Source organism: Monopterus albus, unplaced genomic scaffold, assembly GCF_001952655.1.
Source record: "Monopterus albus unplaced genomic scaffold, M_albus_1.0 scaffold344.1, whole genome shotgun sequence".
In the NCBI taxonomy this organism is placed as follows: domain Eukaryota; kingdom Metazoa; phylum Chordata; class Actinopteri; order Synbranchiformes; family Synbranchidae; genus Monopterus; species Monopterus albus.
In genome coordinates, this window is record NW_018128224.1 from 196,039 (window position 1) to 210,457 (window position 14,419).

A 14,419-nucleotide genomic window follows, 5' to 3' on the forward strand; every position below is an offset into this window, starting at 1 on the left:
TGAATTCTGTGTGTGATACAACTGAAAATAATGGAGGAAGAATTGAACTATGTGACGGTGACTTTCAAGACTAAGAGTATTTCTACACACGGTGAGTCATATATTTTTGAATTATTGGAGCACAGCCTGAAATTTTTTGTTGTATAAGTGTCTAACGGAGGTTTTGACAGTTACTCAAGTGCTATACTAAAGTACATATCTGAAGCACTAGCAGATGGGTGACTGTGGTTCAGTGGGTAGAGCAGTCGTCTCCCGGTCGGAGGTTCGAATCTCGGTGCCTGCAGTCCACACATTGAGGTGTCCTTGGGCAAGACACTGAACCCTCAAGTTGCCACTGATGGTTAGAGCCATTGGTGTGAGTTGGCGCTGCAGATGGGTGCCTTGGTTCTGCACCAGAAACAAATTCCATGTGTGTAACATACTTGGCCAAAGAAAGATGATTACTAATACTTTGCCAAAGTATTTCCATTACTTGCTACTTTAAACTCCACTTTAAGAGGGAAATAATGTATTTTTTACTTCAATACATTTGTTTAATAGACACAATTTATCTTTGCAGATTATTATAATATACAAAACATAGTAGGATGAGCTTAAGAAAGCATGATCCACTGCATAAAGCTAGCCAGTTAGCTTCAGTGTACTCCCTACAATACTGTAGTGCTGCTGACACAGTGATGCATCAGCAATAAGAATTGAATGACATAATAATAATAATTAACCACCGATGTGGTCAACTTGTGCCACCTCTTTTAATTTTGATGCTTTAACTATTTTACTGATAATACTTGTCTTTGAGTACAGTTTTGAATCCATGACTTTCACATGTATAATGGTGTAATTTTGTGGTCAAATCCTCTTGAAGTGTGTGCAGATACAGCCTGCTCAACTTTGGTAAACCCACACTCTCATTCAAAATTACAGTACTGTGTGAAAGCAATTCCTGTAAAGCTTTTTAAGTCTTAATTTCAATCTTACAGTATCCTTAAACTTTTATAATTTAAAAAAACTCCTCAGTTAACACTTATATTTATGGTTGCAACATTTTCAGTTGCACTGGTGTCTTTGTAAACTTTAGAATCTCCACAAAAATTTTACCTCCTAAAAACTGAAGCACCCTCAAGTGGCTCAGTTTGTGTAGATTCACATTGTCAGGCCAGCTGCTGTTAAAACTGTCAGAGCTTTATTTGCAAACATTTTTGAAATAATGACGCTAGAGAAAATGCCACTGTACTGCAGTTTGGAGTGTCAGAGCTCAGCTGGACAATATAAATGGTTAAATACAATCGATGTTCATATGCTCCATGCTGACAGCACCTTTTACTGAATTATTATGACCCCATATATAAGTACTGCACCCCCACAATGTAATTATACAGTATGTCAACTTATAGTGAATGACTTGAGTCAAAAAAGTAATATACTGTATGTTTGTTTATGCATGCATATATAAAAAAGTAAAACATTAAATGTTTGATAATTGCTACAACAATGCTTTAGGGAAATTTCCATTTTATTTATTTATTGTAATTTTTATCAAATGTGTCAACCAAATTTATGGCAAGAGGAACATATCTTGATAATGCCAGCAGTGGAGCTTAAAGTGCCACACACTGACCTGAAAGTAACTTAATAGTCACACATCTCAGAACTCAAAAACAGAGACTTTTCGGTTCCTCACTGCTTTTTTGTATTTTGTAGAGAAACCAAACAGAACAGAAACCGTCTATGACACAGTGAAGACTGAGGAGCAAGAATGGAATCCAGTCGCACCAGGTTATTTGTGGTTAATCATAATAATGATGCTGCATAAACATTAAGTTAAAGTCGTAGGTTATTATAAACTTTTTTCCCCCTAGAGAAAGTAAAGAAAGCTCCGGTGTATACTCTGCTTCATGTGGTGGCAGTAAGTTTGGGGATAATTTGTGTCATCTTGGTGTCAGCTGTCATCGCCCTCAGTATCCACTGTAAGTCAATTTCATTCAGTTCAATTCAGTTTTTTTGTATAGCACCAAATCACAACAAATGTTACCTCAAAATAAGATCTAGACCCCTACTATTTTCACTGTTATTATAAAGGACAGTCCAACAAATCCCCCTTGAGCAAGCACTTGGCAACAGTGGGGAGGAAAAACTCCCTTTAACAGTAGAAACCTCAGACAGACCGCGGCTCTTGGTGGGCGGCCTTCTGCTCCACCGGTTGGGGTGAGTGGATAGAGGAGAGACAAAAGAAGAAAAGAAAAGCAATAAGACACAACAAACAATCAAACACTGGTCAGGTTGATGTGGCCAGTGATAGCTCATCAGAAACCAGGGCAACCTGCAGAAAGGTACAGGGAGAGAGAGAGGACACACTATGGGGGAGAGGAGACACACAGTTAGTGATGCATAATGATGTCATATAGATGTTTGGAGAGAGAGGAGAGGAGAGCATCATGGAGGCCCCCAGCAGCCTAGGCCTATAGCAGCATAACTAAGGGAAGGCTCAGTCTCACCTGATCCAGCCTTAATTATACGTTTTCAAGGAGTTTTAGCAACAAATGAATATAACAATAACTGTTTCTTTCCTGACTGCAGTGAACACTGTCATGTCAGAGTGGAACAGAAACAACATCAGTCTTACAGCCCAAAATCTGCTGCTGCAACATAAGAAGACAAACTTAGAGAGGCAGAAAGAAGAGCTGACCAAAGTGAAAGATGGACTGAACTGGACCATTGGTGTTATCCTGGAATATGAGACCTTTTCAGTGAAAACCCAGTGTCCACAGAAAGGTGACAAAATGCAGTTTTTCAAAAAACTGTTACCCAATGGTTTTATTCCTCTGCGAGCTTTTACATTTTGAATGTGTATTTGTTTTATTTAAGGCTTATTTTGATTTTATTTTTGTTTAGGTACAACATTTTATGTTATGACTCTTCATTCATAATGTGGATTTTCTAGCATTAAAATGTTTTAAATGGAGTGAAATTACCTGATTAAACAGGAACAAAAGAAAAAGTCTCAATTACTAAATACATATAATAGAAAATGTTGTCTCCTTCTTGTTTAACAGTGTGTAAACCTTGTCTGGACAACTGGGTATGGTTTCAGTCAAGCTGTTACCTGTTTTCAAACTATTACTTGAGGAGCTGGCAGAGGAGTCTTGATACATGCAGACAGATACATGCAGACCTGGTGGTGATTGAAAGCCAGGAGGAGCAGGCAAGACTTATTTTATGATTTAATTTATATTTTCAGGCTCAAAAATGCCATATTCATATATCATTGGTGGAACCCAGGTCCTTTACTTGAGTAAAAGTACCAACTACTACTACTGGATAAAAATACTTTATTACAAGTAAAAGTTTTGCTTTCCAAATTGTGCCTACATAAAAGTGCATTAGTATTATCAGCAAAATATGAAACGTATTAAAAGTACTTGCAACTCATAGGTAATTGCATCTTATTAGGTTAACACCAATTCATCAGTGTGTAATCAGCATTTAACTGCCTAAACTGCACAACTAGTTTTAACTACTTTATGTGCAATTAGGGTCACATGACCAATCTGAGAGGTCACTGTCAGTTTTTGGAATTTTCTTTTTCAAGTTTTTGGTGAAAAATTAGATAATGTTTCCTGTTTAGCCCTTGAATAGTTAGTCAAATTATGTGAGAAGTTACTGTAATTGGAGAAACATCTGAAAATGCTAATAAACACACACCTCTCCTTCTTAAAGAAGTATGTATTGTGTTTTGTAAGATTTTCAAATGCTCTTAAAGTACAATCTGAATTTGAAAAGTAACTTCTAACACCAACCATCAAATCAGAGGTATAAAATAAGAGAAAGTGGAAGTATTCAAGTAAAGTAAATTAGATTTGTTAAATACAGTACATGTGTTTACTTATATTTAACCACAACCGCAGATGTGGATAAAATGTCTTATATTATACCCTGCAGTAGAACCACATATGTAATCAAAACAGGACCAAATAGGAAACTAACAACTAAAATCCCACCTGTGTTTGACAATTAACACTTATGTCACAAATGCAGGAATTCATCAACAACCATACTTCAGCCTACCATGATAAGAATAATGGCTATTGGATTGGCTTAAGCAAAAATGAGATGGACACATGGAAGTGGGTAGACGGAAGAAGCCTCAATATGACGTAAGCACAGAAATACACATCACTCAAAAGTTGCCACATTACTTTATCCATAATGAATCTTGACCAGAGTTCAGCCACACTTCCTTTATAATTACTTTAAACAAACCAGGCCATCAGCAAGAGGATATGCTGCATATTAAATCTTACATCAGTGGGTTGTAGAGCAATGTGATGGATAGACTGGATAAAAAAAGTTCATTGTCATTACACTGGAAGATGGTGAAAAAATAATCCACTACGAATTATTATCGACATGTTTAGTTCCTTCAGCAATGCCAAAACAAAGCTTTAACCAATGAAAAGCAAAGAGGAAAGAAGCGACAAGACTTTTCATTTAGCATGAATAGTACTGCTGCTCAGGACTTAGGCTATCAGATGTCTGGACACTGGTCTAGTCTGTTAACTGTATCCATGAAACTGGTCCGACTGTGACACTGTCACTTTTTCAGAGACCGACTGACAACAGGGAAACTCACACACATAAACACAGACACAAAATCAATGATACACTTTACAATAAAGACATTAGCATTAAAAGAATAGTGGGCCATTTTGGGAAACACACATATGCAATGCAATGCTACAGTTATCAGACAGTTAGCTTAGCTTAGCACCAAGGCTGTCACGATATCAGATTTTCACTACATGATAAAATAAATCATGATAACGATATTATCACAATATCTACAAAAAATAGGAAAAAACAAAATAATGCTATCAGTCAAACTCATTAACTTTATTGTGTATACTGTCTCTTTTGTGTCAAACGAATTACACTCAAAATTTGAGTGTAGGGAGGTGGAGATGGAGTCTGCAACCATAACTGTACAAAAGCATACAAAAAGAACAGTTACATTTAATGGACAGTGAAAAGGCAACCAGATGAACTGATAAAAGATTCATAAGGCCTAATATTTGCTAACACAATGTCAACTTAAACCTGCAGGGAGCAGGGGAAAACCACATAGTTACTGGCTCTAGGTTATCTACAATATTATCATATGTGTATTTTTAAGACATTGTCAGTATTTCATTTTTTAAATATCACGGTTATTGTCAATACTGGTATAGTGCAACACCCCTATCTAGCACAAAGACTGGAAACAGGTGCAAAACAACCAGCCTGGTTCTGTCCAGACACATACCACCTACTGAAAAATGAAACTCAACTTGTTATATCCTGTTAGTTTAGCCTGTACAAAATCTGATCAAGGAATATCAGTTTGTGGTTACCCAGAGTTAAAGGCATTTTGTTGGACATGAGTAGTGACTTCCTGGAGACCAAACATCAGCACAGTGAGCTGTCATGTGTAGTGAGCTTTAGAGGTTGGGGGTTTCTGTAAATGTTGAACAATTGCAGGCAAGTCTTTATGCTAAGCTAAGCTAACTGGCTGTAGCTTCATTTTATACAGACAGTGGTATCACTCATCTCACCAGATTCTCAGAAGGAAAGCACAAACACAGGTTGATAATGTGATTTTTTTTTCTGCACTAGGTACTGGAAAACACAAGAAGCTGGCAACAAAGGCTCATGTGCTTTAAGTCTGCCAAGTGCAGATCCTCTGGCCAGCTGGGACAAAGTGGGGTGTGACAGTCGGAATCGCTGGATCTGTGAAACCAGAGCCCTGATCAAATCAGATTAGGCATGAGCTGAGTCATCATATTAGTTTATTTAACACTTGAGAAGTCATCCTGTTTCTCTGGAAGCAGTTTCTGTTTTTTGTGGTGTTTCCCCAGTTTTTAAAATTAAAGATACATAGTATTTTTTGTGTTTTTTCCAACTTTACTGCAAGTATCCAACCGTACAAATGTTGCTGGCTGTGTATGTAGGTTTGTATAAGTACTTTATTTTTATTTTCCTAATGCACACTCCCTTTTCTTGTTTGCATATTCTTTCTCTTTTTTGTTCTCTCTGTCTTATCTTGTTTATTTGTCTACTTGTTGCTTTATGGAAGAGCATTGTACATGCACACCGGGAGCCACTGTACCAGAGTTAAATTCCACTAGTAAAGAAAAAAGATTAGAGCCCGCACCTTGATTTAATTCTCCACAAAATTTAATTCTTTTTATTCAGGCAAAACCACCACACCAAATGATTTTTGCAGCTAGTTCTTAGATATGGACCCTTCATTATAGCTTAATTGGTCTAATAACCTGTTTTATTGATCAGTTTTGTTGTATACTTTTTATAAAAAACTAAATTTTTTTCAGGGTGGGGCCACTGAGAGGTGACCTCTCTTTTTCAGGTACACCATGTTCACATATGCATTCCCACATACTGCACCAGGCTTGAAAGTACAGTATGTTGAAAGTAAACTTTGCTGAATGTAGTATTCAGCAAGCAGATGCTAGTGTAAACTGTATAAATGTGTATGTAAATATATGTGTGTATATGCTTATATTTGTTCATTTTTATCTTGTGGTTCATCAACATGCGCAGGCTGTGAGAACCCCTCTGGGTCAATAAAGACTATTCATCATCCGTCTACTTTGTGCTGACTAAATGTTAGAATCTGTGTATGTGCACTGGACCATTGTGGAAGAAGTACTCAGATCCTTTACTTAAGTAAAAGTAGCAGTACAACACTAAAAATGCTAATAGTAATGTTACAAATAAAAGTCCTGCATTCAAAATGTTACTTAAATAAAGAAAAGGTAAAGAAAAAATCTAACTAGCATCTTTTTAGACTGTATGATGGACTTGCGCAAAGCTCTAGAACAACAGGCCGGCTGTCTTACTTGTCAGTTTTGTAATTCCAGAATGCAAATTGAGAAACTGCAGCTTGAAGAGCATTAGGCAAAAGAGGAAGTTTGTTTGTTCTACATCTGGCATTTTGTTCAGCCACATCTGCACCAGAATCGGAAAAGTGCACTCTCATTCCCCGTACTGAAGCAAGTACAGAAATGTGCAACTTTTAAGGATGGAGAAAGAACTAAACTATGCCACAGTAGTTTTCTCTGATGGTAGAAAACCTCCAAAAGGTAAGTGACCATTTATTAAAAACACTCATCACTGTTATTCAAAAAGTCCTTTAAACTATCTAGACAATTTAATTCACTATTTAATAGGGGTTTGGGGGAAAAATCTCACTCAACGCTTGAAGTTACCATGAAATTAAGAATGATTTTTTTTTTAATCCTGTTTATTAAATTTTCATGCTGATACAATACACATGATAACACCATTTATTCCAGTTTCAGCAGCCTGTTTCCTGCTCCGTCTTTACCGCCAGTTACATCATGTCATAGAGTTTCATGCAGATTACACTTGCTGTAATATTTAATGCAGATTACACTTGCTGTAATATTTAATGTGCTCACTCACCTGGGCTGGAAACAGTCACAATCTTAGTTTGACTACTGTGTTGTCCATGGGCTTAGTGAATGCCACCTGGACATAAGATGAGGAATTTAAAACTTATATTAGCATAGACATGTGAATAAAAATGGTTTATATCACTGGATGGGCTTGAAAAGTGCTCTGAATTGCTGTTGCTGAAACTTTGTATTTGCAAGTATGAGCATGAAGGACTGCCCTGTTTGAGGGATTCACACTTACATCACAGCCGCATGTCCTACTCTTTCTGCTTCCATTTTTTGAAACAAACAAACAAACAAAAAAGCCACCCAACCTGGTGTGCTCTTTAATATTGTAAATCTGTACTTATAATAGAGTCTAAGAGTAGTTCTAGAATTGTTCACACAGACAATGAGCCAACACAACACACACATCCCTTTCCACTGGATAAAAGAGTAGAAGACTCACACCATGGCACTGGCAGACCTAAAGCACATCTAGCACTCTTGTTTACCTTGTTACCATGAGCATTCACTGCTATTCAGTCTCGAATATTGGCCACAGATGGACAACCTGAAAACATAATGCCTCTCCATGCCAACTATCGCTGGCATGGAGGCATAAAAATCAGTTACTTTATGCAGCTTCAGCATGCACAAAGAAAATGCTATTTCATTGTGTGACTGAATACACATCCTTATTAACTGTCTCTTATCATTTCCTCATATTATTATTTTCATCAAGAGAAAAATGAGGAGCCCACAATTTATTCTACAATAAGACATGAAGGACCTAATGATACAGTACCAAGTAAGTACTAAAATCTGTCATTTTATCCATCGTGGTCATAAGTAATGAGTCATTTCAGTCATCTGATCTCAAAAGAAAAAAAAACTAGTCTCTTACAATACAAAATGACATTTTTTTGTGCAGCTATAATAATGTTGTTAATGAATGAGATGATAACACTATAATTACAAATATGATTGTGAGTTTTCTCATTACAAGCAGATGGTGAAGCAGCTGCAAACTGTCAGCGCTTTCATCTGCTGGCAGTGTGTTTGGGGACACTTTGTGTCCTCCTGGTGGCAAGCATAACTGCCATCATCTGCAGTGAGTCTCATTTCAACACACTGACATTTCAGTAAACAGATATTGCAGCTTACATCGCTCACACCAGTGGCGTCAGTCTGGGATGCCCAGAGAATCAAAAATAAAAGATGTTATGTAATGCAAGTTCGGCTTTCCCAGAATGGCGCCTGTTTCCACAGTCTGTCTGCATTTTACACTTTAGTCATGTTTTGTATTGTTGATTATTACTTTTTGGTTGTTTAGTTTGTTACATTACTACTACACTACATTAGAGACAAAATATTACCAAAAGCAAGTAGAGTTGAGTCTATTCAAGTTGAATTGAGCCAGTACCAGGCGATGGAAAAGCGCCTTTTGTTTATACACTGTATTTTCTCTGTGTGGTCTCTGTTTAGAGGATAGAGCTTAGAAGCAGAGTTGGAGGCTTCGGTAAAGCAAAACACAAAAAAATCTACAGTATTTTCACATTAGTCTACCTTTTCACAATATCCACATATGCTGGTTTCTTTGGACAATAAATGGTAACTTGTACACTGCTGCTTCACTGAGAGGTTTGAGCGTGGAAAGCAATGGCTGCTGCTCTTGGGTAGAAAATGTAACTAATCCACCACATTGTTCCTTTGGTAACAACAAATGGATCAACTGATTGATTGAATGACAGAATTACAGTATGTGCTCTCTCTCCTTTTCACCATAGCCACTGTGGTAATGAACAAACAGTGCGAAAACTTTGAAGCAAACCTCAGCAACCTCAGCAACCTCACAGCCAAAAATCAGCAGTTGATGTTAGAGAAGCAGATACAGGACTTTTACAAAAACATGAACAATCTCACCCGGATGCTGGAATTCATCCTGAAATTTGACACCTTTCCAGTCAACACATACTGCCCCAATAAAGGTAAGTCCTTCTTGTGTTGACAATATGAGTCTTAGATAAAAATCTTTTAAAGAACTGTCAGTGGGGTAGCATCACCTAGTGACATCAGTATGCAAATGATCTGAACCAGAGGTGATCACTGCACACATGCACAGATCAGCAGCAGAAATGGCAGCACCAAGGACGGCCAAGGATATATGCTAACGTGAGGATCCAAACCACTGATGCTGATATGGCCGTTCAAAACCAGACTTTGTATCAGGATTATTGATACGTCGAGGATTGATCCACCAGCCTCTGAACAGAGCACCGAGTTCAAACTGAGGGTGCATGTATATTGTCAACCAAAATAGTGGACACTTTTTTTAACCTACATATTTGACCTAGATGTTGCCCAGCTTTTAAAATTGACCTGTTTAATTTTGGAAAAATGAATATCTAATGTCTCAGACTTCAACTGGCTCTGGCTGAGTGGTGTTTGAATCTAACATCACACTGTGTATTGGTTCACCCTTTTTTGACAATAAGACTTCTCAACATTTAGCATTTAAAATAAGAGATTCTATTCTTCTTCCATTTTTCTGTTTATTTCATGAATGCAGTGTGTCAGCCGTGTCAGAAAGACTGGATTTTGTTCCAAGACAAGTGCTACCTGTTCTACAATAAAAACAGTAATTGGAAGACGTGGGACCAAAGCCGGGCCTATTGCCAAACCTTTTTTGCAGATCTGGTTGTTATTGATAGTCTACAGGAACAGGTGAGGTCTGCTACCATAAAGCCACAGTCACTCAAAAACTTTTTAAATTGTGTTTCAATTCCTATTTATAGTTTACACACAGACAAAATACATTCACATTACAAACTTACCAAAACAGAAAGGAAAAAAGTTTTCTTTGTCAGCTTTTGGAAATTCAACAGTTGGTAGGCAGAGTGTTTTTACTGTCTACTCAGCACTGATGGCCAGAAGTTTATGTGCTACGGTATGTCTTCCAGGAATTCATCAGTAATCACACCCAGTCTTACTATGATCAGTATCATGGATACTGGTTGGGGTTACAACAAACCTCTGACAAAAACTGGCTCTGGGTTGATGGAACTAATGACACCCTAAGGTAAGAAAGTAAAAAAAACAAAAAAACAATTTAAGCAGGTCTCATTTCCAACAATCTTAAGATGAACCAAATTTTGTTGGCTGGTTTCAAAGACTTAAAGACAGGTTTCTGCCATGGGTGGGGGTTAGAAATCAGTGTAGAATTATTGTGCCTCAAATAAGTCACAATATAGCAAGTACTGCTCTGAGAAAGGCAAGGCTTTTTATAAGCTCTTGTGGAGCATTATCCAACCTTGGGGTGAGATTGTTTTACCAACTAATGTTTCTCTCAAAAGTCAACTTTTAAGTCTCAAATGAATAAATAAAGTAGTTAATGTCCAACCTGGATGAATGAGAATCTTTATAAACATCATGTCATTTAGATTTCACTTTTTTTTTATCTGTATACTTTCAGTTGTATAAAGGCTAATAAAGGTACTTGTATGCATGTTTTGTGTTGAGGTACTGGATGAAGGACACATCTAGTGTTTCAAGTTTATATGCACTGATGATTCCAGGGAAGAATATCACAGCCAGCTGGGACCCTGCAGACTCTAAGATGCAGAATAAATTCATCTGTGAGGATAACGTTCTAATTAAGTTCTCTTAATTCGCACCATGTTTTTACACTGTATTCTTGCTCTGTCTGTTGCATGCAAAACTAATTTTCCAAAACTTTATCACCAATGTTGGAAATTGAAAACACTTAATCAATAATGCTCCGGAAACAGCCTAAGTATGTTTTAGGACATAAATGCTCATTGTTTTGTCTGGCTAAAATGGTCTGTATTTTATACTAACTGCATCAGTCTTTTGTACAAGTAGTTTAGTCTAGTTTAACTGTAAGAAGTGAGTTGTGGAATTTAAATATGATAAAACAGATATTGTCCAGTTGCTTGACTTGTTGTTCCTCCGCTGGAGATTTCTAATTTCTGCCACGCCCAGTGGATAATTGTATTATGGCAATTTATATACCTGTGACTTTTACTGGGAAGATACTAAACATTATAAACAACTGTTTTTCTTGTATAGTTGTTGACTTAGGATTTGTTTCTTTGGATGATTCAAATTTCAAAATCATTAAAGCAAGTGGACTTAACATTTACACCAACATGCAGTGATGCACGTTGTGTACTCGCAGAAATTTCTGTTTTGTACTTCCTCGGCTGACTTAAATTTCTGCTGTTACATAATGTGTCCAGATGTATTACACCATAAAATTCTTAATGCACTCTCACTGAAATGTTCCTTTTTTATGCACAGTAGTTTATCGGTCCATAGACCGACTGTTCTGTCAGTTGTATCGCTGCATATTTAACAACCAAACCCTTTCACATTAAGCTGGAAGCATTCCAGTCTCTGTTAAGTGTAACCTTAAAACTAACAACAGAACATGCAGTAAAAGAACATTGCATCCATTTAATGCATCATTCCTGTCAAATCTGTTGTAAGCTGTTGAGCCAAACTGTCCTTCCTGTCACAAACTTAATGACGTCTCTGCTCCTATGATATATGTAATCTATGAGTGGTGCCGGATTTTCAGGTCATGGAAAAGTAAAACTGTTTCTAGATAAAACACAGAAGAGAGCTGAGAAGGATCAGCTACATTGTCAATGTGGGGCTATAACAGAAAACTACCTGTCACTTACTGCGTAGTTATGAGTAGCACTTTCACCCTTTGTATGTTGACATTGCTAAACTAAGAATATTTTTGGCAACACGTTCAATAATGGTGTTTGTCTTCAACAAACTGCCAGGAGACTAACTGTACTATAGATGATAAACAGTGTCACTTTTTTCATTTAAATAATACTTATTCAAAGTTCAGTTGACTTAACATATCCCATCAAACCATTCAATGAAATAAGCTTATTAAAGCTACAGCATGTAACTTTTTTCAAATAGTTTGGTTGTAAAAATCTGCTCCAAAGCAGTCAGAGATTTATAATTACTTCTGCTTGATCAGTAAGCTTTTTTGCATTCTCATTTGTTGTACTTTCATAATGACATACAGTACATCTGAAAAGCTAGGCAGAGCGTGGCAGAGCGTGGCAGAGCGTGGCGGAGCAGGGAGAGGGAGCGCTGAGTGGAGCAGAGTGGGTCGATGTGGAGTTTCATGCTAGTAATGCCTTAATTAAAAAAAAAATGTAGCTTTAAGTAATTTTTTTTATATCTAGCTTGGAAAATCTAAGAAAATAAAAAAAATTTAGTGCAGTTTGATGTTGCATTTAATTTGAATATAAGATTTAGAAATAGGTTTATAAAGTGTACTTCCATGTGTTGCATCATTTTAATAAAAGCACAGCATAGTTGTCAGCTTCCTCAAAAAGTAGTTTATGATAAAGAGACTACAGTGAATTCTTGCCATTTCATATTAATTTTCCAATAAAAATATGAGTTCGGATTCCACAGACTATCAACAATTTTAAAAAGCAATGGCCTTAAACCACAATAAAAATCCAGTGACCAGGTTTCCTCGGTCACTTAGACACTTACAATGCAACAATACTGACTGAAAACCTGTTTGATAACATACGAGTTGTTCAATAGGCAGAAGAGGCACCACTTCTGGATGTCATCTTGTTACTAGTCTGATTTACTAATTCAAGATATTCTGTCAATGGAAAACACGCAAATGCACGTACAGGCCCGTAGCACTGGAGAGCTCATGTTCGACATGTAGCCCAGAGCTGATTTAAGGTAATGCTAACTTCTCCAATCAGCCAAAACATTTTATTTTCTACTCTCTGAACTTCTTTTTTGGAGGAGGAAGTACCTCCTCATTTACATCGAAGTCAGTAGTTGGTTTGGCCCGTGCACACTTTTTCCTTCTCTGCTTTACAGTTGATTCTTCTCTAACTTCTGCTTCCTCCAACAAAACTGCAGCTTTTTTGCTTTTGGCTAGTGAAGTAGAGTTGTGGACTGATGCTGTATAAATACTCTCCTTGTCCTCACTGTGGTGTTTAGACAATTTCTTCCTCCCTTTATAGTTGGTATTCAGATCAGTGGCCTCTGGGCTCTTGCTGTCTACTGCAGGTGAAGCCACTCTTTCTTCTCCATTCTGCTCTACATTGGCTTTTTTCTGTTTGTGTTTCCTCTTTGTTTTGTGAAAATAGTCCACTTCATTGTTCTCTATGCACAACACATGCTCCTCAGTGGAAACCACATCAGCCATTTCCTCAGCTTTCTTTTTCTTTTTGAGTTTAACATCTGTCATGGGACTTTCAGACACTTCACCATTTAGCTCATTAATGCTGCCAGTGGATCTCTTCTTTTTCTTTGTTTTTCTCAGAGGATCCTTCTCCTCCTGCTTTTTGGCTCTCTGAGCTGACTGTGAGGTCGGGGAAGCTGGTGGAGCACAAACTGGTGAAGCACCTGCTGGTTGGCTTTTCTTGCCATACTTGGCCATGAACTCAGCCTCCTGCTGCTCCAGCCGGGCTAACTTGGCGCTCATGGTCAAGCCATGTCTTGCTCCTCTGGAGGAACACAATCAAATAACATCATAGTCAAACTTGTTCTTCTGAAATGTGCCGAGATATTTTAGCGTTTTCTCACTTTTACTAAAAAAGGTTTTACTGAGCAACCTTATTCTTTCACATAGGAAAAACATCTAAGGTTTTGTAGAATTTTATGAATCAACCTACTTGTGAGCCGTGCGTCCTCCACAAGCCTTCATGAGATCAGCATCAGATAGCCTGGTGAGCATCAATAAACAGCACGTAGTTTATGGCTCTATTAAAAGCTTAGATCACAAAGTGCTTTGTGGACCAACCAACGAGTGACTAATAAAGTCAAACCAAAATTAAAAGCTGATTGATTATAAAGAAATATCACAAATTAGAGGGAAGGGGAGGCTGAGAAATCAGCAATTACTCTGAAGCCATTGTTGATTAAGCATTAGGTCGGTA

The 14,419-nt window shown here is 37.4% G+C and overlaps 3 protein-coding genes across 6 annotated transcripts in view; 2 read left to right on the forward strand and 1 right to left on the reverse strand.

The window, feature by feature from the left end:
• Positions 1-6,778, forward strand: LOC109974720 (C-type lectin domain family 4 member M-like). Its single transcript, XM_020625071.1, has 7 exons — positions 1-91; positions 1,702-1,776; positions 1,860-1,967; positions 2,578-2,772; positions 3,054-3,202; positions 4,036-4,154; positions 5,650-6,778. The coding sequence occupies exons 1-7, from the start codon at positions 31-33 to the stop codon at positions 5,795-5,797; spliced, it is 855 nt and encodes a 284-aa protein (XP_020480727.1). The 5' UTR covers positions 1-30; the 3' UTR covers positions 5,798-6,778.
• Positions 6,779-6,887: 109 nt separating this feature from the next.
• On the forward strand, positions 6,888-12,635 carry LOC109974692 (C-type lectin domain family 7 member A-like). 2 transcript variants are annotated; one of them, XM_020625027.1, is made up of 7 exons: positions 6,888-7,136; positions 8,197-8,262; positions 8,461-8,565; positions 9,242-9,442; positions 10,024-10,178; positions 10,415-10,533; positions 10,974-12,635. In XM_020625027.1, the coding sequence occupies exons 1-7, from the start codon at positions 7,076-7,078 to the stop codon at positions 11,119-11,121; spliced, it is 855 nt and encodes a 284-aa protein (XP_020480683.1). In that variant the 5' UTR covers positions 6,888-7,075; the 3' UTR covers positions 11,122-12,635. The 2 variants fall into 2 exon arrangements, with proteins under 2 accessions (XP_020480683.1, XP_020480684.1); XM_020625028.1 differs by having other exon boundaries at positions 8,464-8,565.
• A 125-nt stretch (positions 12,636-12,760) lies between these two features.
• The window catches only part of gpatch4 (G patch domain containing 4), a 6,561-nt gene continuing 4,902 nt past the window's right edge, over positions 12,761-14,419 (reverse strand). For all 3 annotated transcript variants that reach the window (XM_020625033.1, XM_020625035.1, XM_020625034.1), the window contains exons 7-8: positions 14,156-14,206; positions 12,761-13,987 (exon numbers count right to left, since the gene is read on the reverse strand). In XM_020625033.1, coding sequence (XP_020480689.1) covers positions 13,252-13,987; positions 14,156-14,206 — 787 coding nt within the window. In that variant the 3' untranslated portion in view covers positions 12,761-13,251. The remainder of the gene's footprint in view (positions 13,988-14,155; positions 14,207-14,419) is intronic.